General features: G+C 50.5%; 1 protein-coding gene across 3 annotated transcripts; it reads right to left on the bottom strand.

Annotated features, from left to right (window-relative positions):
- Positions 1-383: 383 nt before the first annotated feature.
- LOC101614840 (glutathione hydrolase 1 proenzyme) lies at positions 384-26,514 on the bottom strand. Of its 3 annotated transcripts, XM_045133169.1 has the most exons (14): positions 26,378-26,514; positions 24,262-24,310; positions 23,756-23,934; positions 23,047-23,214; positions 21,537-21,667; positions 21,331-21,417; positions 13,907-14,099; positions 12,918-13,075; positions 8,858-9,007; positions 8,041-8,177; positions 2,233-2,420; positions 1,887-2,014; positions 1,449-1,762; positions 384-668 (listed from the first exon to the last, which is right to left on the bottom strand). In XM_045133169.1, exons 4-14 carry the CDS (start codon positions 23,205-23,207, stop codon positions 522-524), a joined length of 1,794 nt encoding a protein of 597 aa, XP_044989104.1. In that variant the 5' UTR covers positions 23,208-23,214; positions 23,756-23,934; positions 24,262-24,310; positions 26,378-26,514; the 3' UTR covers positions 384-521. The 3 variants fall into 3 exon arrangements, with proteins under 3 accessions (XP_044989104.1, XP_044989103.1, XP_044989105.1); XM_045133168.1 differs by lacking the exon at positions 24,262-24,310; XM_045133170.1 differs by lacking the exons at positions 24,262-24,310; positions 26,378-26,514 and having other exon boundaries at positions 1,449-1,562; positions 1,650-1,762; positions 23,756-24,101.

Raw genomic sequence — 26,514 nt, 5'->3', positions numbered from 1 at the left:
CGGGATGTGAGGAATCACCTAGTTTTGCAGCCTCCACTGACTTGAGTCTGTCCCAGTCAAAAAAAAACCGAGGCCAGGGCGCCACCTGGTGGTTAATCCTAGGAAGTGCTGCTGCCAAGGTAAGAGAAGAGACCTCATTGCTTCTGGGCCTGGGGCTTGGGATGAGGGACAGGGCCTGACCAAGGCTTGTCCCCACCCCACTCCACTCGCCCACACACTGGGATCCCCTCATGAAAAAGCTGAGGCTGGTATCAGCACTGTGGATGGGAAGACGTAGGACCTTGCTGTAGTCTCAGCCGGATGGCTCAGAAGCCGGGAGAGAGACAGTGTGTGTGCGTGCGAGTGTGCGTGTTGGGAGGGGGTATCCCAGCCAGCAAGGCTTCTTGAGGTCTGGCAGAGGTCCCCATTTATTATGCCTCTCTGTCCCACTCAGGGACATCACGTCCTCCAAAGTCCCATGCCTGGCTGTGGTTAAGTATCACGTCCCTAGATTCCAGATCAGCCTTGTCCTTCACGAGCACTCAGTAGCCAGCTGGCTCCCCGCCTTTCCTGGAATCCGAGGCAGCTGCCCAGCCGCTGGATGACTGGACAACGGCCTGCACCACAGCAATGTAGGTGGAAGTGACTTCTGTGTGATGGTTCCGGGTCTTCAAGCCTGAAGCCACTGCCTGGGGGGCGAGGTGGGGTGAAGAGGGGCAGAGGTGGGCTTATAGCAGGGCCATGGATTCACCAGAACCACTCCTGTATGGCCATGGATTCACAAATCCAGATGGAACCATTTCATATGTATGTCTATGTATACCTATATATGAATATAATTTATTTGACAGAGAGGTAGAGAGAAAGAGGCCGATAGATAGATAGATAGATAGATAGATAGATAGATAGATAGATAGATAGAGAAGATGGACATACCAGGGCCTTTAGCCACTGGGAATGAACTCCAGATGCATGTGCTACTCTGTGCATCTGATTTTGATCTGTCCTTAGGCTTTTCAGGCAAGCCGCTTAACTGTTGAGCCATCTCTGAGCCCCATAATTAATTCTTTTGTTTCACTTATTTGAGAGAGAGAATGGGCATACCAGGACCTCTAGTCACTGCAAACAAACTCCAGATTCATGCACCACCTTGTGCATCTGGCTTTACATGGGTACTGAGGAATTGAACCTGGGTCCTTAGGCTTTGCAGGCAAATGCCTTAACTGTTGAGCCACCTCTCCTGGCCCCAGATGACATCATGTCTGGCCAAGTGACTAGGAAGAACAAGCTAAGGGCGCCTGGGCCTACAAGCTTTCATAGGTGAAGGTTACTCAGCACTCACTGTGCATGGACTCAGGATGGTCCAGGCTGTGGATGTGGGGACCATCTGCCCTGGAAGATGGGCCTCTGGTCTAGGACGCCCCCCAGCCCCACACTGCGACCTTACGTTTTCCCGTCTCCCAACCCACCTGGTCAATGTTCTTCTCCACCGTCGTGATGTTGGGTAGAAGCTGGTTGTGTATCCGAGGCTCCTCCACTGCCCGCTTCACGTCGTAGCCAAACCACAGGCTATGGATGATGGCCTGGGGAGGAGGCAGGTAGCAAAGCATCAGCAGAGCGCAGGGGCCAAGGACAGGGAGGAACGGAGGATGGAAGCGGACGGCACGTACCAGCGCAGTGGCCGTGGTGATCTGCGTGCCCCCGGAGGCTCCGACCACCATCCGCACCTTGCCGTCCCGATCCACAATGATTGAGGGACACATGGACGAGAGTGGCTGTTTCCCTGTGGCCCACAGGAGGGGACAGACATGCCGGTCACCTGTCTGCACAGGACACCGGCCCACTCCCAGCTCAATCCCTCAAGCCCCAGGTCCACTCCCCTGCCCTCCCCCCACAACACTCTGCACCTGGTTTGATGAAATTGGCTGGTGAGGGGGCCACCCCAAACTGGTTGACGAAGTTGGGGGAACTGAAGTCATCCATCTCATCGTTAAACAGGATGCCGCTGACCCGGGAGAGGACCTTGGAGCCAAAGCTGCCAATGGGCCCGGTCAGATGGTAATGCGCAACCCAGTCATGCCCTGCCTGGCCCCCGCCCACCCACTCGCTCTGGCCTAAGAACACTATCTGAGAGAACCGCCCAGGGCAGGCGTGCTCCCAAGAGGAGGTTTCAGTTTCCCATAGTGAAAGTGGGAGCCCCGTTATGGACAATGAAGGCAGCCCCTGGCCCAGCTCGCAGCCAGGCAGCCCTACTAGAGATTGATGGTGCTGGTCGCAGATACAGCGCTGCCGTCCTCTGAAACCAAGGAGAGGTGGGCCGTGCCACGGTCGTCGGGAGTGTAGAATTCAGGCTCGTAGTAGGAGGGTGGATGAGTCGTGTCGTCAGAGATACGGGCTCGAAGCTGGTCAGCGAAGAACTGGGAGCTCATGTTGCGGACCACCTGCCGAGACCCCAGAGCTGGCCTGAGGTGGGTGAGGAGGGAGGGTGGGGAAGGGGGCACAGGGTTGTCCCAGGCATGTTTCAGAAAGCCTGAACTATGGCTAGAGAGAGTGCTTAAGGCATCTGTCTGGGAAGCCAAAGGACACAGGTTCAATTCCCCAGGACCCATGTAAGCCAGATGCACAAGGTGGCGCATGTGTCTGGAGTTCATTTGCAGTGGCTGGAGACCCTGATGTCCCCATTCTCTCTCTCTCTGTCTGTCTCTCTCTCTCTCTCTCTCTGCCTCTTTCTTTCTTTTTCAAATAAATATTTTTTTTAGAAAGCCTTAACCATAGGTTACCTCTATTCATAAGTTGGGGCTCCCCAGACCCAAGGGACAGGCTCCAGCATCCTATCCCCCATGTCCTGTTGAGCTCCAGACTCTCGCCCCAATCAGTTATTCTGTAATTATTTCAGGAACTTGTGCTACATGCCTGTAGCTGAGGCGTCATCAGCGAACAGACACATGCGTGTCTGGCTGCACAGCAGCCAGAAGGAAAGCACCACAAGTACGTGGCCAGGGGATGGGCAACGGGAGGGGGCGCCGTGGGCAGAGTGGTCAGAGAAGGCATCTTAGAGGCAGTGATAACAGAATGAGGCCTAAAGGATAATTCAGAGGCCCTAGGACGAGTGATACAGGGCTTGGTGTAGCAAGCAGAGAGTGGATGGAATGGGGCAAGAGGAGACTGAAGTGCTAAGGGTCTTTGGCTTCTGCTCCAAGCCACACACGAGCTTGGGATGGAGGATGGGAAACATTTTCACAGGGTCCCTGCTGGGGCCAGGAACAGGCTATAAAAAAACTTGAGGGCTGGAGAGATGGCTTAGTGGTTAAGCGCTTGCCTGTGAAGCCTAAGGACCCCGGTTCGAGGCTCGGTTCTCCAGGTCCCACATTAGCCAGATGCACAAGGGGGCGCACGCGTCTGGAGTTCGTTTGCAGAGGCTGGAAGCCCTGGCGTGCCCATTCTCTCTCTCTCCCTCTATCTGTCTTTCTCTCTGTGTCTGTCGCTCTCAAATAAATAAATAAATAATTAAAAAAAAAAAACTTGAGCACAAGCTGGAGAGATGGCTTAGCAGTTAAGGCATTTGCCTGCAAAGCCAAAGGATCCCAGTTCGACTCTCCAGGACCCATGTAAGCCAGATGCACAAGGTAGTGCATGCATCTGGAGTTCATTTGTAGTGGCTGGAGGCTCTGGTGTGCCCATTCTCTCTCTCTCTCTGCCTCTTTCTCTTTCTAAAATAAATAGATAAAATATGTTTTTTAAAAAAAAACTAGATCACAGCTGGGTATGTTGGCCAATGCTTTTTTTTAAAGAATTTTTAAAAATATATTTTATTTTTCTTTATTTATTTGAGAGAGAGAGAGAGAGAATGGGCATGCCAGGGCCTCCAGCCGCTGCAAACAAATTCCAGATGCAGATGCCACCTTGTGCATCTGGCTTATGTGGGTCCTGGGGAGTCGAACCTGGGTCCTTTGGCCTTGTGGGAAAGTACCTTAACCACTAAGCCATCTCTTCAGCCCAGCCAATGGTTTTAAGCCCAGCACTCGGGAGGAAGAGGTAGGAGGATTGATGTGAGTGTGAGGCCAGCCAGAGACTACATAATGACTTCTAGGTTAGCATGGGCTACAGCAAGACCCTACCTCAAAAAAAAAAAAAAAAAAAGGTGGGGGGGGCTGGAGAGATTGCTTAATGGCTAAGGTTGCTTGCCTGCAGAGCCAAAGGACCCAGGTTCAATTCCCCAGGACCCACGTAAGCTAGCTGCATAAAGTCGCGCACGCATTTGAAGTTCATTTGCAGTAGCTGGAGGCCCTGGTGCACCTATTCATTCTCTTTCTCTCTCAAATAAATAAATAAAATTAAAATATTGAAAAAAAACAACTTAGATCACAATGGAAATGACTAATCCCAATTGGGAGAAAAGGAATAGATGATGTGGGAGGTCATTCAGTGGTTAAGGTGCTTGGAAAATCTGACAGCCTGGGTCTGAGTTCCCAGTACCCACGTAAAAAGAATAGGTTATGGCTTTAAAATTTTTGGCCCAGCATGCTCATTATCTGGGGAGATAAATGGTACAGAGGAGGCGGGGTCAGGGCTTGGACACATAGCCACCAAGCACTGAAGCTAATGACTCAGCAGACAGACCTATGAGCGCAGTGAACATGTACGGAATTCACAGGCAAGTTCAGGCTGAGAGATCAACATGATGTCCACACCCGGTGGACTTGAGGCTGGCTGAGGTCCCTAGGGTGGTGGCAAAGGAAGACAGGGAGGGAAAGAGGTGATGATAAGGTGCAGCCATGGGGGGGGGAAAAAACCCATGGAGGCCTTGAAAAGAAAAGGCCTCTGTGGGCGTGGTGGCGCACGCCTTGATCTCAGTACTCTGGAGGCAGAGGTAGGAGGATCACTGTCAGTTGGAGGCCACCCAGAGGCTAAATAGTGAATTCCAGGTCAGCCTGGGCTAGATCAAGACCCTACCTTAAAATAATCAATCAATCAATAAATAAATGTAGTACCAGACTGTGGGCCATGTTGTCAGACAACCAAGTTTCAGAAAGCAATGACATAGCAGCTCTTTTCTAAATTAAGAGATGACGCTGTCTGATGACTAATCCTGACTGCCCATCTCATCATGTTGAGAGGTGCCTAGGAGATTAGTAAAGCATATTTCTATTTATTTACTTATTTATTTGACAGAGGAAGAGGGAGAGAGAGAGAGAGAGAGGGAGAGAATGGGTGCGCCAGGGCCTCTAGCCACTGCAAACAAACTCCAGATGCGTGTGCCCCCTTGTGCATCTGACTAATATGGGTCCTGGGGAAATCAAACCTGGGTTTTTTGGCTTTGCAGGCAAATGCCTTAACCACTAAAGCATCCCTCCAGCCCATAAAGCGCATTTCTACACGTGTCTGTTTACCAGGTACTATTAGATCATGATGGCTCAGACCTAATTAGTTTCATGCAGCTGAGTCTGGCCTTGGATATATAATCCTCCTGCCTTGGCCTCCTAAATGCTAAGATTACAGACTTGAACCAACATGTCTGGCTTGGATTGAGAATTTAAATAGTTTAAAATTTATTTTCAAGCAGAGAGAGATAGAGAGAGAATGGGCACGCCAGAGCCTTTAGCTACTGCAAACGAACTCTGGATGCATGCGCCCCTTTGTGCATCTGACTTTATGTGGGTACTGGGGAATCGAACTCCAGTTGTCAGGCTTTGCAAGTGCCTTAACCACTGAGCAATCTCTCAAACCCAGAGAATTTAATTTTTTTGTTTGTTTGTTTTTCTTTTTTTTCTTTTTGTTTTTTTTTTGTTTATTTCGAGGTAGGGTCTCACTTTAGCCCAGGCTGACCTGGAATTCACTGTGTAATCTCAGGGTGACCTCAAACTCACAGCAATCCTCCTACCTCTGCCTCCCAAGTGCCAGGATTAAAGGCATGCACCACCAGGCCTGGCTTTAAATATTTTTATTTATTTATTTATTCTAGTCAAAGGACAGAGAGAAAGAGGGAGAAAGAGAGAAAGAAAGAGTGAGTATGGGTGCACCAGGACCTCTGATTACTGTAAACAAACAACAGACCAATGCATCTGGCTTCACATGGGTCCTGGGGAATCGAACACAGGCCATCAGGCTTTGCAAGCAAGCATCTTTAACCACTTAGCCACCTCTCCAGCCTGGATTCAGAATTTAAATGGACTGCTGGGAGGTGGCGAAACTATGGAAGATGAGGCCTCGTTGTGGAAAGTGGGACGGCGGCTGGGGGGTGCTGGGGAGGCTCACACTTGGTCCCGGCCCCCTCCTGCTCTCTGCCCGCTTCCAGGCCACTGTGAGGTGGGCTCTGCCCCTCACCGTCTTCCGTCTTGGAGTTCTGCCTCACCACAGGCTCGGGAACAGCAGTGGAAACCCCGAAATCATGAGCCAAAATACATTTTTCTTCTTTTCAAGTGGTTCCTTTGGGGTGTTTATCATAGCAATGACATGGTCTAACACAAAAGGCATTGTGGCTAAATTGAAAAGTGTGATTTGAGGGACACTACACCTAAAAGGCCCTGGGGTGGAGGTTCCAACGTCAGTGGCTAATGGGTCATGTGGCCTTGATACTGGGTGTTTCACTGCTGTGGTGTGTAAAAACCTTCATTCTTAAGAAATACACCTTGGGGAATGGAGAGATGGCTTAGCGGTTAAGGCGCTTGCCTGTGAAGCCGAAGGACCCAGGTTCGATTCCCCATGACCCACGTAAGCCAGATGCAGAAGGTAGCACATGCATCTGGAGTTCGTTTGCAGTGGCTGGAGGCCCTGATGTGCCCACTCTTTCTCTCTCTGTCTCTCATTCTCTCTTTCAAATAAATATATAAAAAATAAATCTTAAAAAATATAAAAAAAAAAAAGAAAGAAATACACCTTGGAGCCAGGCGTGGTGGTGCACACCTTTGATCCCAGCACCTGGGAGGCAGAGGGAGGAGGATCGCCACGAGTTCGAGGCCAGCCTGAGACTCCATAGTGAATTCCAGGTCAGCCTGGGCCAGAGCGAGACCCTACCTCAAAAAGACCGGGGGGAAAAAAAGAAAAGAAATACACCTTGAAGTATGGCATGGGGAAATGTATGGATAGTGGAGGGTGGGGACGGAGGAAAGACGTGCGGCAGTTTGTTCTCAGTTGGGGGCTCTGGGGCAAGAAAATGGGTGCATTGATGTTTTAGATTTATTTTGTATGCTTTATATTTTGTAGACTTGGCATTTTTGTTTTAATTATTTATTTATTTATTTGCAAGTAGAGACAGAGAGAGAGAGAGAGAGAGAGAAAAAGAGTGAGAGAGAGAGAGAGAGAGAATATGTGCACCAGGGCCTCCAGCCACTGCACACTAACTCCAGATGCATGTGCCACTGTGCATCTGGCTTTACATGGGTCCCGGGGAATCAAACCCCGTTTGCTAGGCTTTATAGGAAAGCACCTTAACCACTGAGCCATCTCTCCAGCCCTTGAGATTTATTTTTGTTTGTTTTTCTAGGCAGGGTCTCACTCTAGCTCAGGCTGGCCTGTGATCCACTATGTAGTCTCAGGCTGGCCTCAAACTCACGGTGATTCTCCTACCTCTACCTCCTGAGTGCTGATATCAAAGGCATGCGCCACCAAGCCAGGCTGAGATTTTTTTTTTTTTTTTATGAAGGAAAGTGGGGCCAGACACTGTGGGACCTCAGGAGGCTGAGGCAGGACAGTCCCTTCTTGTTCTAGGCCAGACTGGACTGCAGAGCTCTCTGCCCACCTGATTCTCAACCCTTCCTATCCTTCCTGAAGGCTGCAACACTCTCACGCATTCACAGCATGTGCAAAGGTACTGAGATAGAAATTTAGCCCAAGGGCAAGGCACTCACTGCCCGTTGTCAAGTCTGTTTTCCTGAGCCCTCTGCACACTGTGAGCGCCAGGTAACAAGCCTGTTCCTGCAACGCAATCAAACTGAGTGTGTGTGGGGGAGAGCGGGGGTAGAAATGGGCTCAGAGAGCGTGCATGAGGCTGGGTGGCTCTAAGGAGCACATGCCACACTCCCACAGCTGGTTCCCCCCAACCATGGTAACCCAGCCCCTTACCTGAGTCATATCAACAAACTTGGGGTCACCAAGCAGGGTCCTCTTGGCGTAGGCAAACCGAAAGGCCTCCACGATGCGATGGTATGTCAGGCCCTTCTTCTCTGGGGTTGACACGCTCTCCGGTGAGAAGTTATACCCTGCGTGATCAGAGGCACGCTGGCACTCAAAGGGTTAGCACATTCCTGAGCCAGCAAAGCTCCCCCCCGCCCGCCCACCCATACATTGCCTAAAGAAGGGAAATATTTGGGGATGGTGCTTTTTCAAGACAGGGTCTCACTGTAGCTCAGGCTGACCTGGAATTCACTATGCAGTCTCAGGGTGGCCTCGAACTCATGGCAATCCTCCTACTTGTGCCTCCCGAGCGCTGGGATTAAAGGCATGCGCCACCACGCCCAGGAGGAAGGGAAATATTTAATAACCGGCAGCAGCGGCCATTTCCAAAAGCTGTGCTTAGGACAGTAACTCACCACCCTGGGCATCGCAGGTGCAGCCTGAGGGCTATGGCACCTGTGACGTTACGAATGGCTACTAGACTGCGCACAAGGACCCTCTGGACCAGACTCCCTGCCCTGAAGCCCTCTCTCCATCTTAGCTGCTCCTCCTCCTTTAGCTCCTGACTGCCCCCCCCCACACTCCCACATAGACCTAGAGCCCTGGCCACTCCCCACGGCCTCCAGGAGGGCTGGAGTTGGGAGTCAGGGAGGGCGCGCTTGCTGGTTCACTGATGGACAGAGGCAGGGTGGGGAGGTGGAGACGGAACGCTGGGAGAGAGAAGCCGTGTTGCTGCTCCTTAGGGAGCTGGGGTGGGATGGCTCACCTTTGAGGATGTTCAGGATGAGAATCAGCACAGGCCCACTGAGCGGGGCATTGGGCGCGTACAGCACCGAGTCCCCGAAGCTCATGCTCATGGGGTTCTCGATCAGCTCAGCGCGGTAGTTGTTCAGGTCTTCTGCCGTTATAATGCCTCCTGTGGCGGGACAGTGGCTTGGTGGATGTGGGGTGGGGTTCACCATGCTGGGGGGCAGGGGTACATCCTGTGGGACTGGGTTCACCATTTGGGTGGGATTAAACTGAGAAGGGAAGCTAGGGCTGGAGAGATGACTTAGTGACTGCAAAACCAAAGGATTCCTCAATACCCACATTAAGCTAGATATACAAGGTAGTGCATGCATATGGAGTTTGTTTGTAGTGGCTAGGGGCCCTGGCATGCCCATTCTCTCTCTCTCCCCCTAATGAATAAAATATTTTTAAAAGGGGGGGGGGATGGAGAGATGGCTTAATGGTTAAGGCATTTGCCTGCAAAAGCTAAAGGATCCCAGTTCGATTCTCCAGGACCCAGATGCACAAGGGGGCACATGCATCTGGAGTTCATTTACAGTGGCTGGAAGCTCTGGAGTGCCCATTCTCTCCCTCGCTCTTTCTCTCTCATTGCCTCTTTCTCAGTATCAAATATATATATATATATATATATATATATATATATATATATATTTATTTTTTTTTTTTTTTTTTTTTTTTGGTTTTTCGAGGTAGGGTCTCACTCTGGTCCAGGCTGACCTGGACTTAACTCTGTCATCTCAGGGTGGCCTTGAACTCATGGCGATCCTCCTACCTCTGCCTCCCAAGTGCTGGGATTAAAGGCGTGCGCCACCACGCCCGGCTTTTACATATATATATATATATATATATATATATATATATATATATATATATATATATATATTTTAAGGGCTGGAGGAATGGCTTAGCAGTTAAGGTGTTTGCCTGCAAAGCCTAAGGACCCAGGTTTGATTCCTCTGGACCCAAGTTAGCCAGATGCACAAGGAAGTACACGCATCTGGAGTTCGTTTGCAATAGCTGGAAGCCCTGGTGCGCACATTCATTCTCTCTCTCCCCCTCTTTCTCTGCCAAATAAATAAATTTTTAAAAAGGGGGGGAGCTAGGGTGTGCTATTGAGGTCAGAGCTGTCCATGGAGAAGGTGGCTAGGGGCTGCACCACAGTGAGGCAATGGGCTATACCATGAGAAATAGCTACAGAGCCACCAAATTGGTGTCCTTGAGAGTCCCAGGCACTCTGCCCTCATTAACAATGCTTGGCACTCATGGCCACCTCTGCAACCAGAGGCTCTATTCTAAGCAGAGAATCCTGCTTCCACCTCCCCTGCCCACTCCCTCCTCCCTTCTTGAATGGGTGAATGGATGAAGGCTCCTAATTCTTTAGAGAGTTGGCTCTAAAAAAAGAAATGCGTGGGAGCCGGGCGTGGTGGTGCACGCCTTTAATCCCGGCACTTGGGAGGCAGAGGTAGGAGGATTGCTGTGAGGTCGAGGCCACCCTGAGACTACATAGTGAATTCCAGGTTAGCCTAGGCTAGAATGAGACCCTACCTCAAAAAAAAAAAAAGAAGAGATTGAAAAAAATGTGTGGGGCTGGATAGATGGCTTAGTGGTTAAGGTGCTAGCCTGCAAAGCTAAAGGACCCAGGTTCGATTCCCCAGGACCCATGTAAGCCAGATGCACAAGATGGTGCATGCTTCTGGAGTTTGCTTGCAACGGCTGAAGGCCCTGGCATGCCCATTCTCTCTATCTGCCTCTTTCTTTCTCAAATATAAAAATAAATAAATAAGTGTGGTACTGGCACAAAAACAGACATGTAGATCAATGGAACAGAATGGAGGAACTAGATGTAAGTCCAGGTAGCTATAGCCACCTGATATTTGATAAAAATGCCAAAAATACTCATTGGAGAAAAGACAGCCTCTTCAGCAAATGGTGTTGGGAAAACTGGATATATAGCTGTAGAAGGATGAAAATAGATTCTTCTCTTTCTCCATGCACAAGAATTAAGTCCAAATGGATAAAAGACCTTAACATTAGACCTGAAACTCTGAAACTGCTAGGGGAAAAAGTAGGGGAAACCCTTCAACATATTGGTCTTGGCAAAGGCTTTCTGAATACAACCCCAATTGCGCAGGCAATAAAACCACAGATTAATCACTGGGACCTCATGAAATTACAAAGATTTTGCACTGCAAAGGACACAGTGAAGAAAGCAAAGAGGCAACCTACAGAATGGGAAAAAATCTTCGCCAGCTATATATCTGATAGAGGATTAATATCTAGGATATACAAAGAACTCAAAAAGTTAAATAATAAGGAATCAAATAAGCCAATCAATAAATGGGCTATGGAGCTAAATAGAGCATTCTCAAAGGAAGAAATACGAATGGCATATAAGCATCTAAAAAATGTTCTACGTCACTAGTCATCAGGGAAATGCAGATTAAAACTACATTGAGATTCCATCTCACTCCTGTCAGATTGGCTACCATCATGAAAACAAATGATCATAAATGTTGGCGGGGATGTGGAAAAAGAGGAACCCTTTTACACTGCTGGTGGGAATGTAATCTGATCCAGCCATTGTGGAAAACAGTGTGGAGGTTCCTAAAACAGCTAAAGATTGATCTACCCTATGACCCAGCTACAGCACTCCTAGGCATATATACTAAGGACTCATCTCATTTCCTTAGAAGTACGTGCTCAACCATGTTTATTGCTGCTCAATTTATAATAGCTGGGAAATGGAACCAGCCTAGATGTCCCTCAACTGATGAGTGGATAATGAAGATATGGCACATTTATACAATGGAGTTCTACTCAGCGGTAAAGAAAGATGAAGTTACGAAATTTGCAGAAAAATGGATGGATCTGGAAAGGATTATACTAAGTGAGGTAACCCAGGCCCAGAAAGCCAAGCACCACATGTTCTCCCTCATATGTGGATCCTAGCTACCGATGATTGGGCTTCTGTGTGAGAAGGAAAATACTTAGTAGCAGAGGCCAGTAAGTTAAAAAGGAGATATAAAGGAAAGAAAAAGGAAGGGAGGGGGGTACTTAATAGGTTTGTATTGTATGTATGTAAGTAGAATGATTGAGATGGGGAGGTAATATGATGGAGAATGGAATTTCAAAGGGGAAAGTGGGGGGGGGAGGGTATTACCATGGGATAATTTTTATAATCATGGAAAATGTTAATAAAAATTATGAAAAGATATAAATAAATAAATAAATAAATAAATAAATTGTGTGGCTGGAGAGATGCCTAAGGACCCTTGTTTGACTCTCCAGGTCCTACATAAGCCAGACGCACAAAGTGATCCAGGCACGCAAGGTCGCATGTGCACACAATATGACACGTGCGTCTGGAGTTTGATTTCAATGGCTGGCAGCGTTGGCATGCCAATTGTCTATCTTTTTCTCTCTCTCTCTCATAAAAAAAAAAAATATATATATATATATTAATCCCAGCACTCGGGAGGCAGAGGTAGGAAGATTGGCATGTGTTCGAGGCCAACCTGAGACTTCATAGTGAATTCCAGGTCAGCCTGAGCTAGAGTGAGACCCCATCTCGAAAAAATAAATAAATAAAGAGGCCAAATCAAGGCCGCTGGCTGCCCCACAACACCCATCTTGGGTCTCCCTCAAGCCCATCCTGAGACCTTGTGACCCTTCCAGTGACTCAAAACCCCTTCTTCCTTTAGCCCAGGCTATCCTCTCTTCTCAGAATCCCCTCCTCTGCCCGACAAAGTCAGCAGAGCTCAGCCACAGACTCTCGCAGGATATCCTCCCAGATCTTTAGCCGGCATTCTAGCGCTTTCCCAGCCCAGCTCCCGTCATATACCTACTGTCTCTCCCTAAGCACTTTCCTCCTCGGCTGCCTGGCCCTTGGCCTCTCTGACCAAACTGAGAGCTATGGAAGCCAGGTGAGCCACGTCTAGCCTCCCCTACCAACGGCGGCTCCCCGAGAGACCGGCCCCGGGCACGGAGGGCCTCAAGGTGTGGCCCTTTGTCAGGTCTGCTCGCTCAGGCCCACTCACCAGCCCCCTGGATGTCCTTCACAATCTGGGCCGTGAGGCTCCCGTTGTAGAAGGCCTGGGCACCCTCCTGGGCCAGCGTCTGGAGCGTGTCAGCCAGCCTTGGCATTGTGATCCACTCTCCTTCCCGCAGCACCTTCCCGTTGCGGCAGAAAACCTCACTGGGGGCAGAGAAGATTCAGAGGAAGGCACACATATCACAGGCTGGGCGGGCGGACCATGCCCCGTGCTCACCTATGCACACCTCTCACCCTAAGTTAGCTCCCTTTTATCCTCAGGGTGCAGAGAACAAAATATAATCAGGGCCTGGACTGATGGCTGGGCAGTTAAGGTGCTTGCCTGTGAAGCCTAAGGGACCCAGGTTCGATTCCCCAGTACCCATGTTAAGCCAGATGCACAAGGTGGTGCTTGCATCTGGAGTTCGTTTGCAGTGGTTAGAGGCCCTGATGCACCCATTCTCCCCCCTCTCTCTCTTTCTCTCAAATAAATAAATAAATGAAATATTTTTTAAAAATTATCTTTTTGTTTTTTTGGTTCATTTTTTATTTATTTATTTGAGAGCGACAGACATAGAGAGAAAGACACATAGAGGGAAAGAGAGAGAATGGGCGCGCCAGGGCTTCCAGCCTCTGCAAACGAACTCCAGACGCGTGCGCCCCCTTGTGCATCTGGCTAACGTGGGACCTGGGGAACCGAGCCTCGAACCGGGGTCCTTAGGCTTCACAGGCAAGCGCCTAACCGCTAAGTCATCTCTCCAGCCCTAAAAAAATTATCTTTAAAACACACACATTCAGAACCTGTCCACAAGCGGCCCACAGTGTTTCATACAGCCAGCAGGGTGACTGCTGTGACCCCCAAACCAGGCTCAGAGTGCGCGTGCGTGCGCACGCACACAGTGGGAAGGATAAGTGTCCTCCGCTTCAGTCTCCCCAGCAAACCACAGTGCCACAAGTTCCTCCCCTGCTGGGCTACAGCAAGCTGAGGCCGCCTACCACAGGTCAGGTGTCTGCTCAATGCTGTCCCGTTTTCTGTCCAGGGCTCCTGCCAAGCCCTTGCCCACAGGGAAGCCATGGCGGGCCAGCTCAATGCTGGGTTGGAAAAGTCGAGCCCATGGCAGCCGTCCATGCCGCTGGTGTGCCAGCTCATAGCCACGGAGCTCGCCGGGGACTGCCACTGACAAGCCACCTGGAAATGGAAGAAGGGACAGAGAAGAACGAGAGGAGAGGAGAGAAAGAGAGTGGGGCATGAGTTAAATGTCTGGGCTTATAATTCCAGCTACTCAGGATGTGGGAGGAGTTTTGAGTTCAAGGGCTACCTGGGCTACCAGGGAAGCTCAAGGTCAGCCTGAGTAAGTTAACAAGATCTTGTCTCAAAATCAAAACAGGGTAGCAGGGCATGGTGGCGCACGCCTTCGATCCCAGCACTTGGGAGGCAGAGGTAGGAGGATTGCCATGAGTTTGAGGCCATCCTGAGACTAAGCGAGACCCTACCTTGAAAAATCAAGAGAACAGAGAGAGAGAAAGGGCTATGCTTAGTGATCACCTAGTTTGTCTCCCAGCACTGGAAAACAAAAGAACCAACATCTCAGGCACAGTCCCTGACCCACTAAGACTTAGAAGATTTTTGTTGTCGTTTTTCGAGGTAGGGTCTCACTCTAGCCCAGGCTGACCTGAAATTCACTCTGGAGTCTCAGGCTGGCCTTAAACTCACAGTGATCCTCCTACCTCTGCCTCCCGAGTGCTGGGATTAAAGGCATGTGCCATCACACCGGGCAATTTTTTTTTTTTTGGCAAGGTCTCACTCTGGTCCTAGCTAACCTAGAACTCACGCTGTAGCCAGGCTGGCCTGTTACTCATGGCAATCCTCTAACCGCAGCCTCTGGAATTAAAACTGTGCACCACCATGTCCAGCTTATTTTTTTTTAATTTTTCACTTTTTTTTTTTTTACCTTTTTAATTGAGAATTTCCATGATTACAATAACCCATGATAATTCCCTCCCCTCCCCCAGTTTCTCCTTCACACATCCACTGTCCATCATATCCCCTCCCTCTCTCCATTAGTCTGTTTTATTTTGATGTCATTGTCTTTTCTTCCTATTTTGAGGGTCTTGTGAAGGTAGTGTCAGGCACTGTGAGGTCGTGGATATTGAGGCCAATTTCTGCCTAAACAATCGCACTGTAAGCAGCCCTACCCTTCCTTTGGCTCTTGCATTCTTTCTGCCACCTCTTCCGCAATGGACCCTGAGCCTTGGTACTTTTTGAGGTAGGGTCTCACTCTAGCCCAGGCTGACCAGGCTAACACCCTGTTTCCACTTTTTACCTGTAAATACACACACACACACACACACACACACACACACACACACACACACTACTGGGTATGGCAGCACACGCCTTTAATCCCAGCACTCGGGAGGCAGAAGTAGGAGGATCTCCATGAGTTCAAGGCCACCCTGAGACTACATAGTGAATTCCAAGTCAGCCTCAATATCCACGACCTCTCGCTCTAATACATAAAAAGAAAATAAATAAAGAATATAAATAATTCCTGATTTCCACTAGAAGATGTCAAAGCAAGATCAGACCCTGCTCTGCCTCAGCTCAAGGCTGGGTGCCCGCCAGGAAGAGCCACTCCCAAGGTAAGGGCCGCTTCCTCCCCTCGGCCATCCTCAGCCCCGCTCCCTGCTTTGCCTCCGTGTCTGCAGGTGTGCCTTCCACGTACGGCCTTCTTGGAGTTCATGGTTCTAAGCTTATTTTTATTTATTTATTTTATTTGACAGAGAAACAGGGAGAGAGAGAGAGAGAGAGAGAGAGAGGATGGGCGCGCCAGGGCCTCCAGCCACTGCAAACGAACTCCAGACGTGAGCGCCCCCTTGTGCGTCTGGCTAACGTGGGTCCTGGGGAATCGAACTGAGGTCCACTGGCTTTGCAGGCAAACGCTTTACATGCTAAGCCATCCCTCCAGCCCGAGTCTGACTCCCCACCAAGCTCTGCTGCCCACTTGTAGCTGCACTCAGAACCGGATGCTACTGCTTTGCCTGAGCCGGTTCTCAGGTGCCCTCTGGCTTTCACAGATGAGGTAAGTGGGGCCGTTTCAACCAGCCTTTACCCCCCCACACACACACGTGGCAGCTTCAACTCAAGGACCTCCAGCTCCCACCTAGAGGTCAGGCACACGTTTCTGAGAGCCCAGTTCCCTGCGTCCTCAGTCGCACGCCTTGGCCGATCTGACAGAAACATTCAGGGGCCCGTTCCTCCCATGGGAGAACTGTATTGTGGGCCTGGGGAGATGCTCCTTGGTGAAAGGCGCTTGCTCACACATGGCCTGCCAGTCTGAGTTTGGTTCCCCAGTCCCCCCCATAAAGCCACAAAGTGACACAGGCATCTGGATTTTGATTTCAGTGGTAAGAGGCCCTGATGTGCCCATTTGCTCAATCCTCTCTCCCCACTCTCAATCTGCTTGCGAATAAATAAATAATATTTTTTAAATGTATGTGTATATGTCTGTATGGAGGTTGTCAATAAAATGTAAAATTTTTAGCTGGGCATGGTGGCACATGCCTTTAATTCCAGCACTCGGGAGGGAGGCTGTGGTAGGAGGATTGCCGTGAGTTCAAGGCCACCCTGAGATAACATAGTGAATTACAGTTCAGCCTGAGCTAGAGTGAGACCCTACCTCGAAAAAAACAAATAAACAAACAAAATTAAAATCCAGGGCTGGAGGGACGGCTTAGGGGTTAAGGTGCTTGCCTGCAAAGCCAAAGGACCCAGGAGAATTGCCATGAGTTCAAGGCTACCCTGAGACTCTATAGTGAAGTCCAGGTCAACCTGAGCTAGATGAAGATTCCCTGTCTCAGTAGTACAGTGCTTGCTTAGCATGGACAAGGTCCTGGGTTCAATTCCCAGTACAATAAAAATAAATAATAAATAAATAAATGTAAATAAATCTTACTGGGTTATCATTCCTTCCAAGCCATCTGTGTCCTGCCTGCCTGGTTTCCCTTTTCTCATCTGCCTTTTTTTTTTTTTTTTTTTTTTTTTGAGGGAGAGGAAGAAGGAAGTCGATAGACGAGAGAGAAAGAGAGAGAGAGAGAGAGAGAATGGGCACACCAGGGCTTTTAGCCACTGCAAAGGAACTCCAGATGCATGTGCGCCACCTTGAGTATCTGACTTTACACAGGTGCTGGGGAATCAAACCTGGGCCATCAGGCTTTGCAGGCAAGGGTCTTACCTCACCTTTCTCTCTCTCTCTCTCTCTCTCTCTCTCATGCGCGCCTGCCTTGCCTCTCTCTCAGTGATGTCATGTGCTCCAGCTGTGCGCCTGAACTTCCACTGACAACTCCCACGTTCAGCCTCTTGTTCCTCTCCTGAGCCCCAGACTCAGGTATCTACCTGCCCGATGGAAACAGGCATCTCAGACTTCATACACCTCAAACCACCTTCCTCGGTAACCATTCAAATTCATTCCCCAACAGTCCTGTCTACCTCTGGTAGGGCCACCTTGCTCTCTCAGGTCACACACATCCAAGACAACCACAAACCACAGCTCCCAGCTCCTGTGTGGTTTCAGCTCTGTCCACTGCCAAGCACCCTCCACAGTCCCGGATCATTGGCGTGACTTCCAGCCAGGTTCCCTCTGCCTCCCTGCCCCCCTATACTGTAGCTAGAGACATCCCTGTACTCATGAGATGGGGGCATCGCCTCTGCTCAGACACTCCAGGTGACTGCCTTCCTTAGACAAGAGGCAGGAGCTTCACAGTGGCCTACGAGGTTCCAAGCCACCTATGCCGTTCCCTCAGGTGCCATGCTCCTCCTACTCCGCCTGTTGGTAACCTCCATGGGTCTCTGCAAGACTTCATTCCACCTGGGTCACTTAATCTTCCCCACCTTCTCTGAACGCCTTCATAGCTACTTCCACCCCACCTCTGCCCCTGAGACTTTACCGAATGTCTCCTGCCACCCCCACCATGGTACATGGAACTCTGGCTCCTTCCTTCCTTCTTCCTTCCTTCCTTCCTTCCTTCCTTCCTTCCTTCCTTCCTTCCTTCCTTTCTTTATTTCTTTCTTTCCTTTCTGGTCTCACTCTAGCTCAGGCTGACCTGGAATTCACTCTGTAAACCCAGGCTGGCCTGGAACTCACAGTGATCCATCTGCCTCTGCCTCCCAGGTATCAGGACTGAAGGCTGCGCCGCCACGCCTGGGACTCTGGCTTTGCTCAGCTCCCGCCTGGAACACCTCTTGTCCAGGTTGTGGGTTGCATTGCACACCTAGTTTTGCACTCCAGCTTCAGGAATGGCAGCTGACTCTATCAGAGGACCTCAGTAACCCCTAGTTAAACAGTGAGTACTAAGCATCCATTAGAAGCTACGTCTGTAAGATTCCAGCATTCTCATATGCTGAGAGATTTTATTGCTATACATTCTGAGTTTCTCAATGAGTATGAAAAATCAAAGATTGGGCAGGAGAGATGGCTTAGCTGTGAAGGAGCTTGCCTGCAAAGCCAAAGGACCCAGGTTCAATTCCTCAGGACCCACGTAAGCCAGATGCCCAAGGTGGCATATGCATCTGGAGTTCATTTGCAGTGGCTGCATACCCATTCTCTCTTTCTTCTTCTCTCTCAAATAAATAATAATAAAATATTTTAGCCGGGCATGGTGGTGCACATCTTTAATCCCAGCACTCAGGAGGCAGAGATAGGAGGAATGATGTAAGTTCAAGGCTAGCCTGAAACTACATAGTATACTCCAGGTCAGCCTGGGATAGACTAAGCAAGATCCTACCCGGAAAAAAAAAAAAATGAAAACGAGGGCTGGAGAGATGGACGAGCGGCTAAGGCATTTGCTTGCAAAGCCAAAGGATCCCAGTTCAACTCTCCAGGACCCACATAAGACAGATGCACAAGGGGCGCATGCATCTGGAGTTCGTTTGCAGTGGCTGGAGGCCCTGTCATGCCCATTTGCTCACTATCTCTCTATCTTCTTTCTGTCTCTCTTTCAAGTAAATAAATAAAAATTTAAAAAATTAAAAAAAAAAATAAAAGAGTGACTTAGCCAGGCATGGTGGCGCATGTCTTTAATCCCAGCACTTGGGAGGCTGAGGTAGAAGGATCACTGTGAGTGTGAGGCCAGTCTAGAGCTACATAGTGAGTTCCAGGTCAGCCTGGGCTAAAGTGAGACCCTACCTCAAACAAACAAACAAAGAGTGACTCCACCCACACAAATGAACTAACAACTAACTGAATGAACTGAGTTGAATTGAACTGAATGCCTGCTAAACACATAGGATTTAGATAGCCTGGGTTAAATTCCAACTTCATCATTTGTCTCATAGCTGTATGTCCTCAATCAGTTTGTATTACCCCTCTGGGCTTCAGAAACCCCACCTCTAGAATAGAATGGACACAGCATCCTCTCCCCAGCTCCGAGGGTACAGGGATGATACAAGGAGCTTATGAGAAAAACCCACTGAGCAACAGGATAGCCCGACAGCCCCAGTGACCCCTGAGATGTCAGTCAGCTCTCACTATCCAGGGGGATTATTGCAGAACCTCAGCCCCTCCACCGCCCCCCGCAATAATACCAAGACCCACGGACGCTCAAGTCCCTTATAAAGTATCCTGCATGCACTTCTTCTTACCTCTTAATTACTTAGGCAATCCGCTCCTGTGTAACTGTTATGTAGGCACATACTGCATTGCTCAGGGGTCAGGACAAGGGGAAAGGGCTCACGAGTCTGGAGTTTGTTTGCAGTGGCTGGAGGCCCTGGCCCTGGCTCACTCATTCTCTCTCTCTCTCTCTCTCTCTGCCTCTTTCTCTCTCTGTCACTCACTCTCAAATAAATAAATAAAATAGACAAAAAAAAATTAAAAAAAAATTCTTTGTGGGCTGGAGAGATGGCTCAGTGGTTTAAGGCTCTTGCTTGCAAAGTCTGACAGCCCAGGTTCAATTCTCCAGGACCCACACGTAAAGCCAGATGCACAACATGGTGCGTGCATGCATCTGGAGTTCATTTGCAGTGGCAGGAGGCCCTGGTGTGACCATTCTCCCTCTCTCTTGAATAAATAAAAATATTTGCTGACCATGGTGGCACATGCCTTTAATCCCAGCACTTGGGAGGTTGTGATAGGAGGACTTCAGTGAGTTCCAGGCCATTCTGTGCTAGAGGAAGACCCTGCCCTGAAACAAACAAACAAACAAAAACACCTAACTAAATAAATAAAATCTCCCTCTCCAGCCAGGCTCAGCAGTTAAGGCACTTGCCTGCAAAGCCTAAGGACGCATGTTGGACTCTCCAGATCCCACATTATGCAGACGCACAAAGGTGAGGTAAGCGCAAGGTAGCACATGCCCACTAGGTGGCGCAGGCACCTGGAGTTGGATTGCAGTGGCTGAGGCCCTGGTATGCCAATTCTCTCCTCTCTTTAAAAAAAAAAAAAAAGCTGGGCATGGTGACACATACCTTTAATCCCAGCACTCAGGAAGCAGAGGTAGGAGGATCGCCATGAGTTCAAGGCCACCCTGAGACTACAGAGTGAATTCTAGGTCTGCCTGGGCCAGAGTGACCCTACCTCAAAACCCCCCAAAAAGAGCTGGATGTGTTGGCGCACACCTTTAATCCCAGCACTTGGGAGGCAGAGGTAGGTGGATTGCCATGAATTCAAGGCCAGCCTGAGATTACATAGTGAATTCTGGAATTCAGCCTAGACTAGAGTGAGACCCCACCTCAAAAAAACAAAAGAAAAAAAAAAAGAAAATAGAAAAAAACCCAAAGAGGAAAAAAATCTCTCTCTCTCTCTCTGTACATGTGTCTTGTTCACCACCGGGTTTGCCAGGCTAGCTGGCCCACAGGCTTCCAGGAATTCTCCTATCTCCACCTCCATCTTGCCAGAGGTGTGTTAGCATGACAGCCGTGCTTGTGAGGCTCCCGTGAATTCAGGAAACCTGGATTCAGGTCATCAGGCGGGCACAGGGCTCACTTTTACCCTCTGAGCCACCTCCCCAGCCCTTGTAATTCATCCTGTTCCAAATGTTTTTCTTGTTTCTGCTTTCTTTCTTTCTTTCTTTTTTTTTTTTGTATTTTATTCTTGGTTTTAACCACTGAGGCATCTCCCCAGCCCCCTTCCCAAATATCTACTATCTGAGGTAGGTTGACTCAGTGATCAGGACCCCATGAACAGCAAGAACGACGGTGATGTCCCTCTCCATGACTCAGCAGAAATGACAAGAACTTGTCTCTTCCTTGGTGATCATTGTCTGACCATTCATTAGGGCTGGATGTAATGAGACCGTGAAGGGACCAGAGGGTGCCAGAGCTGTCCCCCAGGCCCTGGAAAAGGGTACGCTCTCATAGGTGAGAAACCTTTCCCATTTCCCAGTGGGGCTCCGAACCCATGCCCAGGGCCTCTGTGCCAGCTTACCTTCCTCAGACTGCTTAGAGCTGTTGAACATGCTGGCGTAGGCCAGCCCAGGAGCCACTTCACGAGCATTGATAACCTCAACTCTTCCTGGAAGGAGAACCCGGTTAGCAGACTGAACCAACCCCAGCTACTCCCACCAGCGGAGGAGCCCGTAACGCTGTGACGCCCCGCCGCCCAGGTCCACCCTGATGGCTCGGGCCACTCACGTGTGGTGCTGTCGTAGATGGTGAGGAACAGGCCGCCCCCAATGCCCATGCTGTGCGCGTTCATGAGCCCCATGCACAGCAGGCTTGCGATGGCCGCATCGACCGCTGAGCCGCCCTCCTGGAGCATGTCCCTGCAGGGGACACAGGGAGGAGGACCTAGGGGTTCCACGGTCCCCCGAGCCTGCTCTGCCACCTTGCTGGCCGTCTTGCCCAGAGGAAGACAGAAAAGGAGTCTGTGCCAGGTCTTTTGTTTATTTGTCTTGTTTTGAGATGAAATCGTACACCGTGCTGAACTTATTGTGCAGCCTGGGCTGTCGTCAAACTCAGAATCCTCTTTCCTCAGCCTCCCAAGCGTTGGCATTGCAGGCATGAGCCAACAAGCCCAGCTGTGCCAAGTTTATTGTTGTTTTTGTTGTGGTTTCAGATTTTTGAGACAAGGTTCAGATGATGGAATTACAGATAAAGTTTTTTTTTTTTTTCGAGGTAGGGTCTCACTCTAGCCTAAGCTGTAGTCTCAGGCTGGCCTCGAACTCACAGGGATCCTGCCTCCTGAGTGCTGGGATTAAAGGAGTGTGTTAGCATGCCCAGGTCAAGGTTTTATTTTTTGAAGTTTTTCTTCTTTTCCAAGCAAAGAAATATACATAATTTATTGCAGAAGAGGTGGCAGAAAGAATGTAAGAGCCAAAGGAAGGGTAGGACTGCTTACAATACGCTCTTCCAGACACAAAATGGCCTGGATGTCCATGACCTCGCAGTGCCTGGCACCTCTTACACAAGACCATCATAATAGGAGCAAAAGATGATGTCATCAAAATAAAAGAGAGGCTGATGGAGAAGGGGAGGGGATGTGATGAATAATGGAGTTGTGAAGGAGAAAGAGTGTGGGGGCTGATTTTCATGGTTTATTGTTTATAATTATGGAAGTTTTCAATAATTAAAAAAAAGAGAGAGAGAGAAAGGATCCCGGCATGGTGGTGCACACCTTTAATCCCAGCACTCGGGAGGCAGAGGTAGGCAGAATGTGATGAGCTCAAAGCCACCCTGAGACTACATAGTGAATTTTAGGTCAGCCTGAGCTAGAGTGAGACCGTACCTCAAAGAGAGAGAGAGAGAAATGAATGCAGTGAAAAAAATGTGCATGATTTAATTGGGAAAAAAAGGAAAGTCTTTTTTAATCAATAGCATTTCTTTCTGTGTATATAATGTGAAATGGATCTAAAATGAACAGGACAATGAATAAATGGCATTTATTCAGAGACAGAGCTGAGAAGAGGGGCTCAAGCTTGCTGTAGCAGGAGTAAGACCCCACTCTCAGGGTCACTTCCCTTCTCCCTGAGCACAGGGATGGCCTTCAGGGAGTCCAAGGACAGGACAAGGAGCTCCATGCCCCATGGGCCACTCCTTTTCCAGGCAACCTATTTGCAGGTAGGTAGGGAAACTGAATTTTGCCCAGGTCCACTCACTGGCTATGTTCCAAGGGCCTTTGGGTGCCCTTGGGCTTCCCACTTACCTTCCGATCTCCGAGCAGCGTTTGGCATCCGTGGCCACAGCTGCCCTGGAGTACACGTGGTCAGGAGTCTTGGAGGTGGTGGGTAGCCAGATGCAGAGACCAATGATGACAAGGACCAGAACCACAGCCAAGAGGCCAAGGACCACAAAGCGATTCTTCATGGCTCTGCTGCTCAGGGTGGAGAGGCGAGATGGGCTAGGTCTCAGCCTTGGGTGCTTCCAGACCATCCCCCACAGGGCACAGTCTAAAGTCAAGTCTCTAAGATACAGACCCCACCCTGTGTCTCCTTCTAGCTCCTAGAACATGGGCGGGCTGGCCAGCCCCCTAGACCTTTGGCCAGGCCGTGGTCTCTGCCAGGTGCCCCGAACCCCATCCCTGCCGCTCACGTCTTCCCTGCCTAACTTCAGGGATCGTCTTAGTACAGACCTCATTTCCCCCAGAGCCTCTTCCTGGGAGATTTTTCACAGTCCACACAACAGCTGGCTGCCAGTGCCCAACAGAGTCCAGGAAGGGCAAACCTAGCTTCCGTGCGTGGTGTCGTTCCCCAACCCCAAGCCCACCGCAGCCACTGTCTGCCACTGTCCCAGGGCGCTCCAGAGTGGCTCCCCCACAGGGCACGGGGTTGAGCATCTATTACACCCCAGAAAGAGGCACGCTACAGCCTTTCCTTCTGAAATCAGCAGAGTGGCCGTGCAAGGCCAGGACTTACCGCCCAGCAGCGGGGAGGAGGCCCAAGCCTTGTCTGGAGAGGTGGCCTCAAAAAAGCAGGGGTTTGGCTGAAAACAGCTGGAGAAATTAGGGGGGGGGGTCTTCCTCACTCTCTTCAGGAGCCAGATGCCACACAATCTTCTCTAGAGAATCCCCTGAGCAGGCAGTCTCCTTGCTTTCCTAAAAGGCACAAGGGTGGTCCTGAAGTAGGGCCGGCCCTGCTGAGGGGGGCTCGGCCCTGTTGAGGGGGGCTCGATGTGACCTCCCTCTGCCTCTGCCTGGCTCTCTGTTTCCTTCTGAACTCTGGAGTCAAAGCGGCTGCCAGCCTTGTGCGCGTATGCATGACTTCTCCCAGACACGACCCGGGAAGGGGTCGTAGAACAGGGCAGGGAGGGGCCCGGGTGTTTATGCACAAGCCCAGGATCTGGCGGTGAGTGCATCACGTGACTAAGGGGGTCAAGGGGCCGGTGCCAGCCCGCCCCATCTGAGACTGGACGAGCTGCTCACCTGCTGTGGGGCTTCTCGGTCTGTCCGCTACTGGCCTCACACCAGGGTGCTGTGAATTAGGTAAGAATGTGTGAAGTATGAAACCAAGCCTGAAGGGAGCTTCACACCTAGGATCCTCCCAGCAGGTAGGAAGCTAGAGCAGGAAGTTTGCCGTGAACTTGAGGTCAGCCTGGGCCACCTAATGAGTCCTAAGCCAACCTGCGCTACAGTGTGAGGCCCTGTCCCATTCAACCAAGACGGCAGGCCTGGGCTGCAGAGATGGCTTTGAGCACTTAAAGCGCTTGCCTGCAAAGCCAAAGGACCCAGGTTTGATTCCCCAGGACCCTCGTAAGCCAGATGCACACGGTGGCGCACGCGTCTGGGGTTCGTTTATAGCGGATGAAGGCCCTGGTGTGCCCACTTTCTCCCTCCCTCTCTTTCTCTCTCTCCCTCTTTCCACCTCTCTCTCAAATAAGTAAAATAAAATAAATAAATAAAGCAGGCTTCTTGCTGTCCCGTCACCTGACACTTTCCTTCCAGGCTCTGTAGAGAAGAGCTGCTGTCTCCAGAGTCCCTGTGGCTGTGACCCCAACAGGAGGGAGCAAGAGAGTGGCAGAGGCAGGGGCTATCCTTCTCCCAGGCTCCATTGCCAGTCTCCAATGGGAACAATCCCCTAGGGGGCACCTCTATGAAGCCCAGGCTGCACCCCTCCCCTCCTCATGGCTCTCTGTCTCCGTTCAGGGCATCTGAACTCAGACCCAAACATGGTGTCTCAGGGATGGAGTCCTTGCCCCTTCCCTACACCCTCAGAGGGCATTACAGATCCCAACCTGGCAGGGCTTGCTGGGTGAGAGGTGATGGCATCTCATCTTACGTGGGGAATCAGGCCCAGAGCAAAGGGGCCCGGAGGGCAGACATACAGCGCATGACTTCCCCACATCCCCGGTGGTAACCCCAACAGCCCACCCCTCCAACTTGAGCATTCCAGCCTGGGCACCGACTCTAGCCTGGAGACCCAGCTTTCTCCCAACACTCCCTCCTGCTAGCTCCGTCCTCCAAAATGCAGCCAGAAGGCTTCTTTGGTCCAAAGTAACCCCTGGGCCCACCCTCCTTGCCCAAGAAATAGTCTGTACTCTTTTCCAGGCCTGACGGCCTTCTGGGTACACAGACATCCTGGGCTCTGGGGTGAGCCTTGGTCAGGGTCTAGGTTTTCTGGTGGGAAAGTCACAGTAGGGACTCAAAGGGGCCTTAGGAGTTGAGCCACCAAAGTGTGGCGTCATCTGCTGCAGAAACAGAACACTCCCATTTTCTGTGGTTCAGCAGGGAGTGGGCCTGGATGGGGTTCTCCTCCCTGGCTTCCTGCTGCCCTGGTCCACTGCGAGCACCTTGTGCCTCACTTTTCCCAGGTTTGGGATTGTGAACTAAAACTATTCTCAGGGTTCTGAGATGATCTATCCATGATCCCGCAACATGCATGTTGCAGCCTGCCCTGTCACCCATCCACCCATCCATCCATCCAAAGGCCCAAGTAAAGGCATCCAGCAGAACTCCCACTAGTAGGATGCCTGAAGAGGGGAGGGGGCCGCCCTGACCCCTGTCCCCTCCTCCTGGGACAGAGTGACAGGCAGGGTTGGCCCAGCCTCCTGCAGGCAGATGTTCCCAACCAAGCGGAAGGCACCCTGCTGGAGGCCTGGGCTTCCATTTCCCACCCCTCCACCCGCAAGGTTTCTCAAAGACTCACTAAAAGAATATCCAAGCCCAGAAGCCTGGCTTTCCTCCACATCACTGTCGAGAAGGGAAACTGAGGCCAGAGAATGGGTTGAACATGGCTCTGAGTCTCAAACTCAGACCCCTCCCTCCTTGTAACCCTGGTGGGTTTACCTGAGACCTAGGGAACAGCGGGGGCCCAGGAGAGAGCCCATGCTTCCTCGGAACTCAGTTCTGGGCTGAGGAGGAAGAGGCCCCTGGGTCCTCCTGGGAAGTCCTAGCCACAGAACTGGCTGTACTCCAGAAGCAGCCAGAGCCATGCCTGCAACTCTTGCAGAGCTACTCAGCCCCCACCCCCCTTGATTGGGGTCAGAATCTGGAGTTGGGTAACTCCCCAGGGCAGAAGCAGGACAAGGACCTGTGTGCTTACCTAGTCCCAGAGTGGACAAGAGGCCAGCCAGTGGGTGCCCAGCATCCCAGAAGGGCAACTAGAGACGTCTGAGCAGGGTGTAGTAGAGGCAGTCCTCTGCGAGAGGTCCAGCCAGGCGGGGAGGATGGTCAGCGGTG

Source organism: Jaculus jaculus, chromosome 13, assembly GCF_020740685.1.
Source record: "Jaculus jaculus isolate mJacJac1 chromosome 13, mJacJac1.mat.Y.cur, whole genome shotgun sequence".
Classification (NCBI taxonomy): Eukaryota; Metazoa; Chordata; class Mammalia; order Rodentia; family Dipodidae; genus Jaculus; species Jaculus jaculus.
Note: the sequence above shows the minus strand (reverse complement) of the source record. Positions and strands in the feature narration are given on the sequence as shown.

Bases quoted from the DNA above. Each gene is read 5' to 3' on its own strand.
- LOC101614840 (XM_045133169.1), bottom strand. From the start codon at position 23,207: ATGAAGAATCGCTTTGTGGTCCTTGGCCTCTTGGCTGTGGTTCTGGTC. The intron at 13,076-13,906 runs GTAGGCGGCCTC...CTCTGCCCCCAG, and splicing joins GAGCAGACACCTGACCTGTG to TGAGGTTTTCTGCCGCAACG. The intron at 2,015-2,232 runs GTAGGGCTGCCT...GCCCATTGGCAG, and splicing joins ACCAGCACCATCAATCTCTA to CTTTGGCTCCAAGGTCCTCT.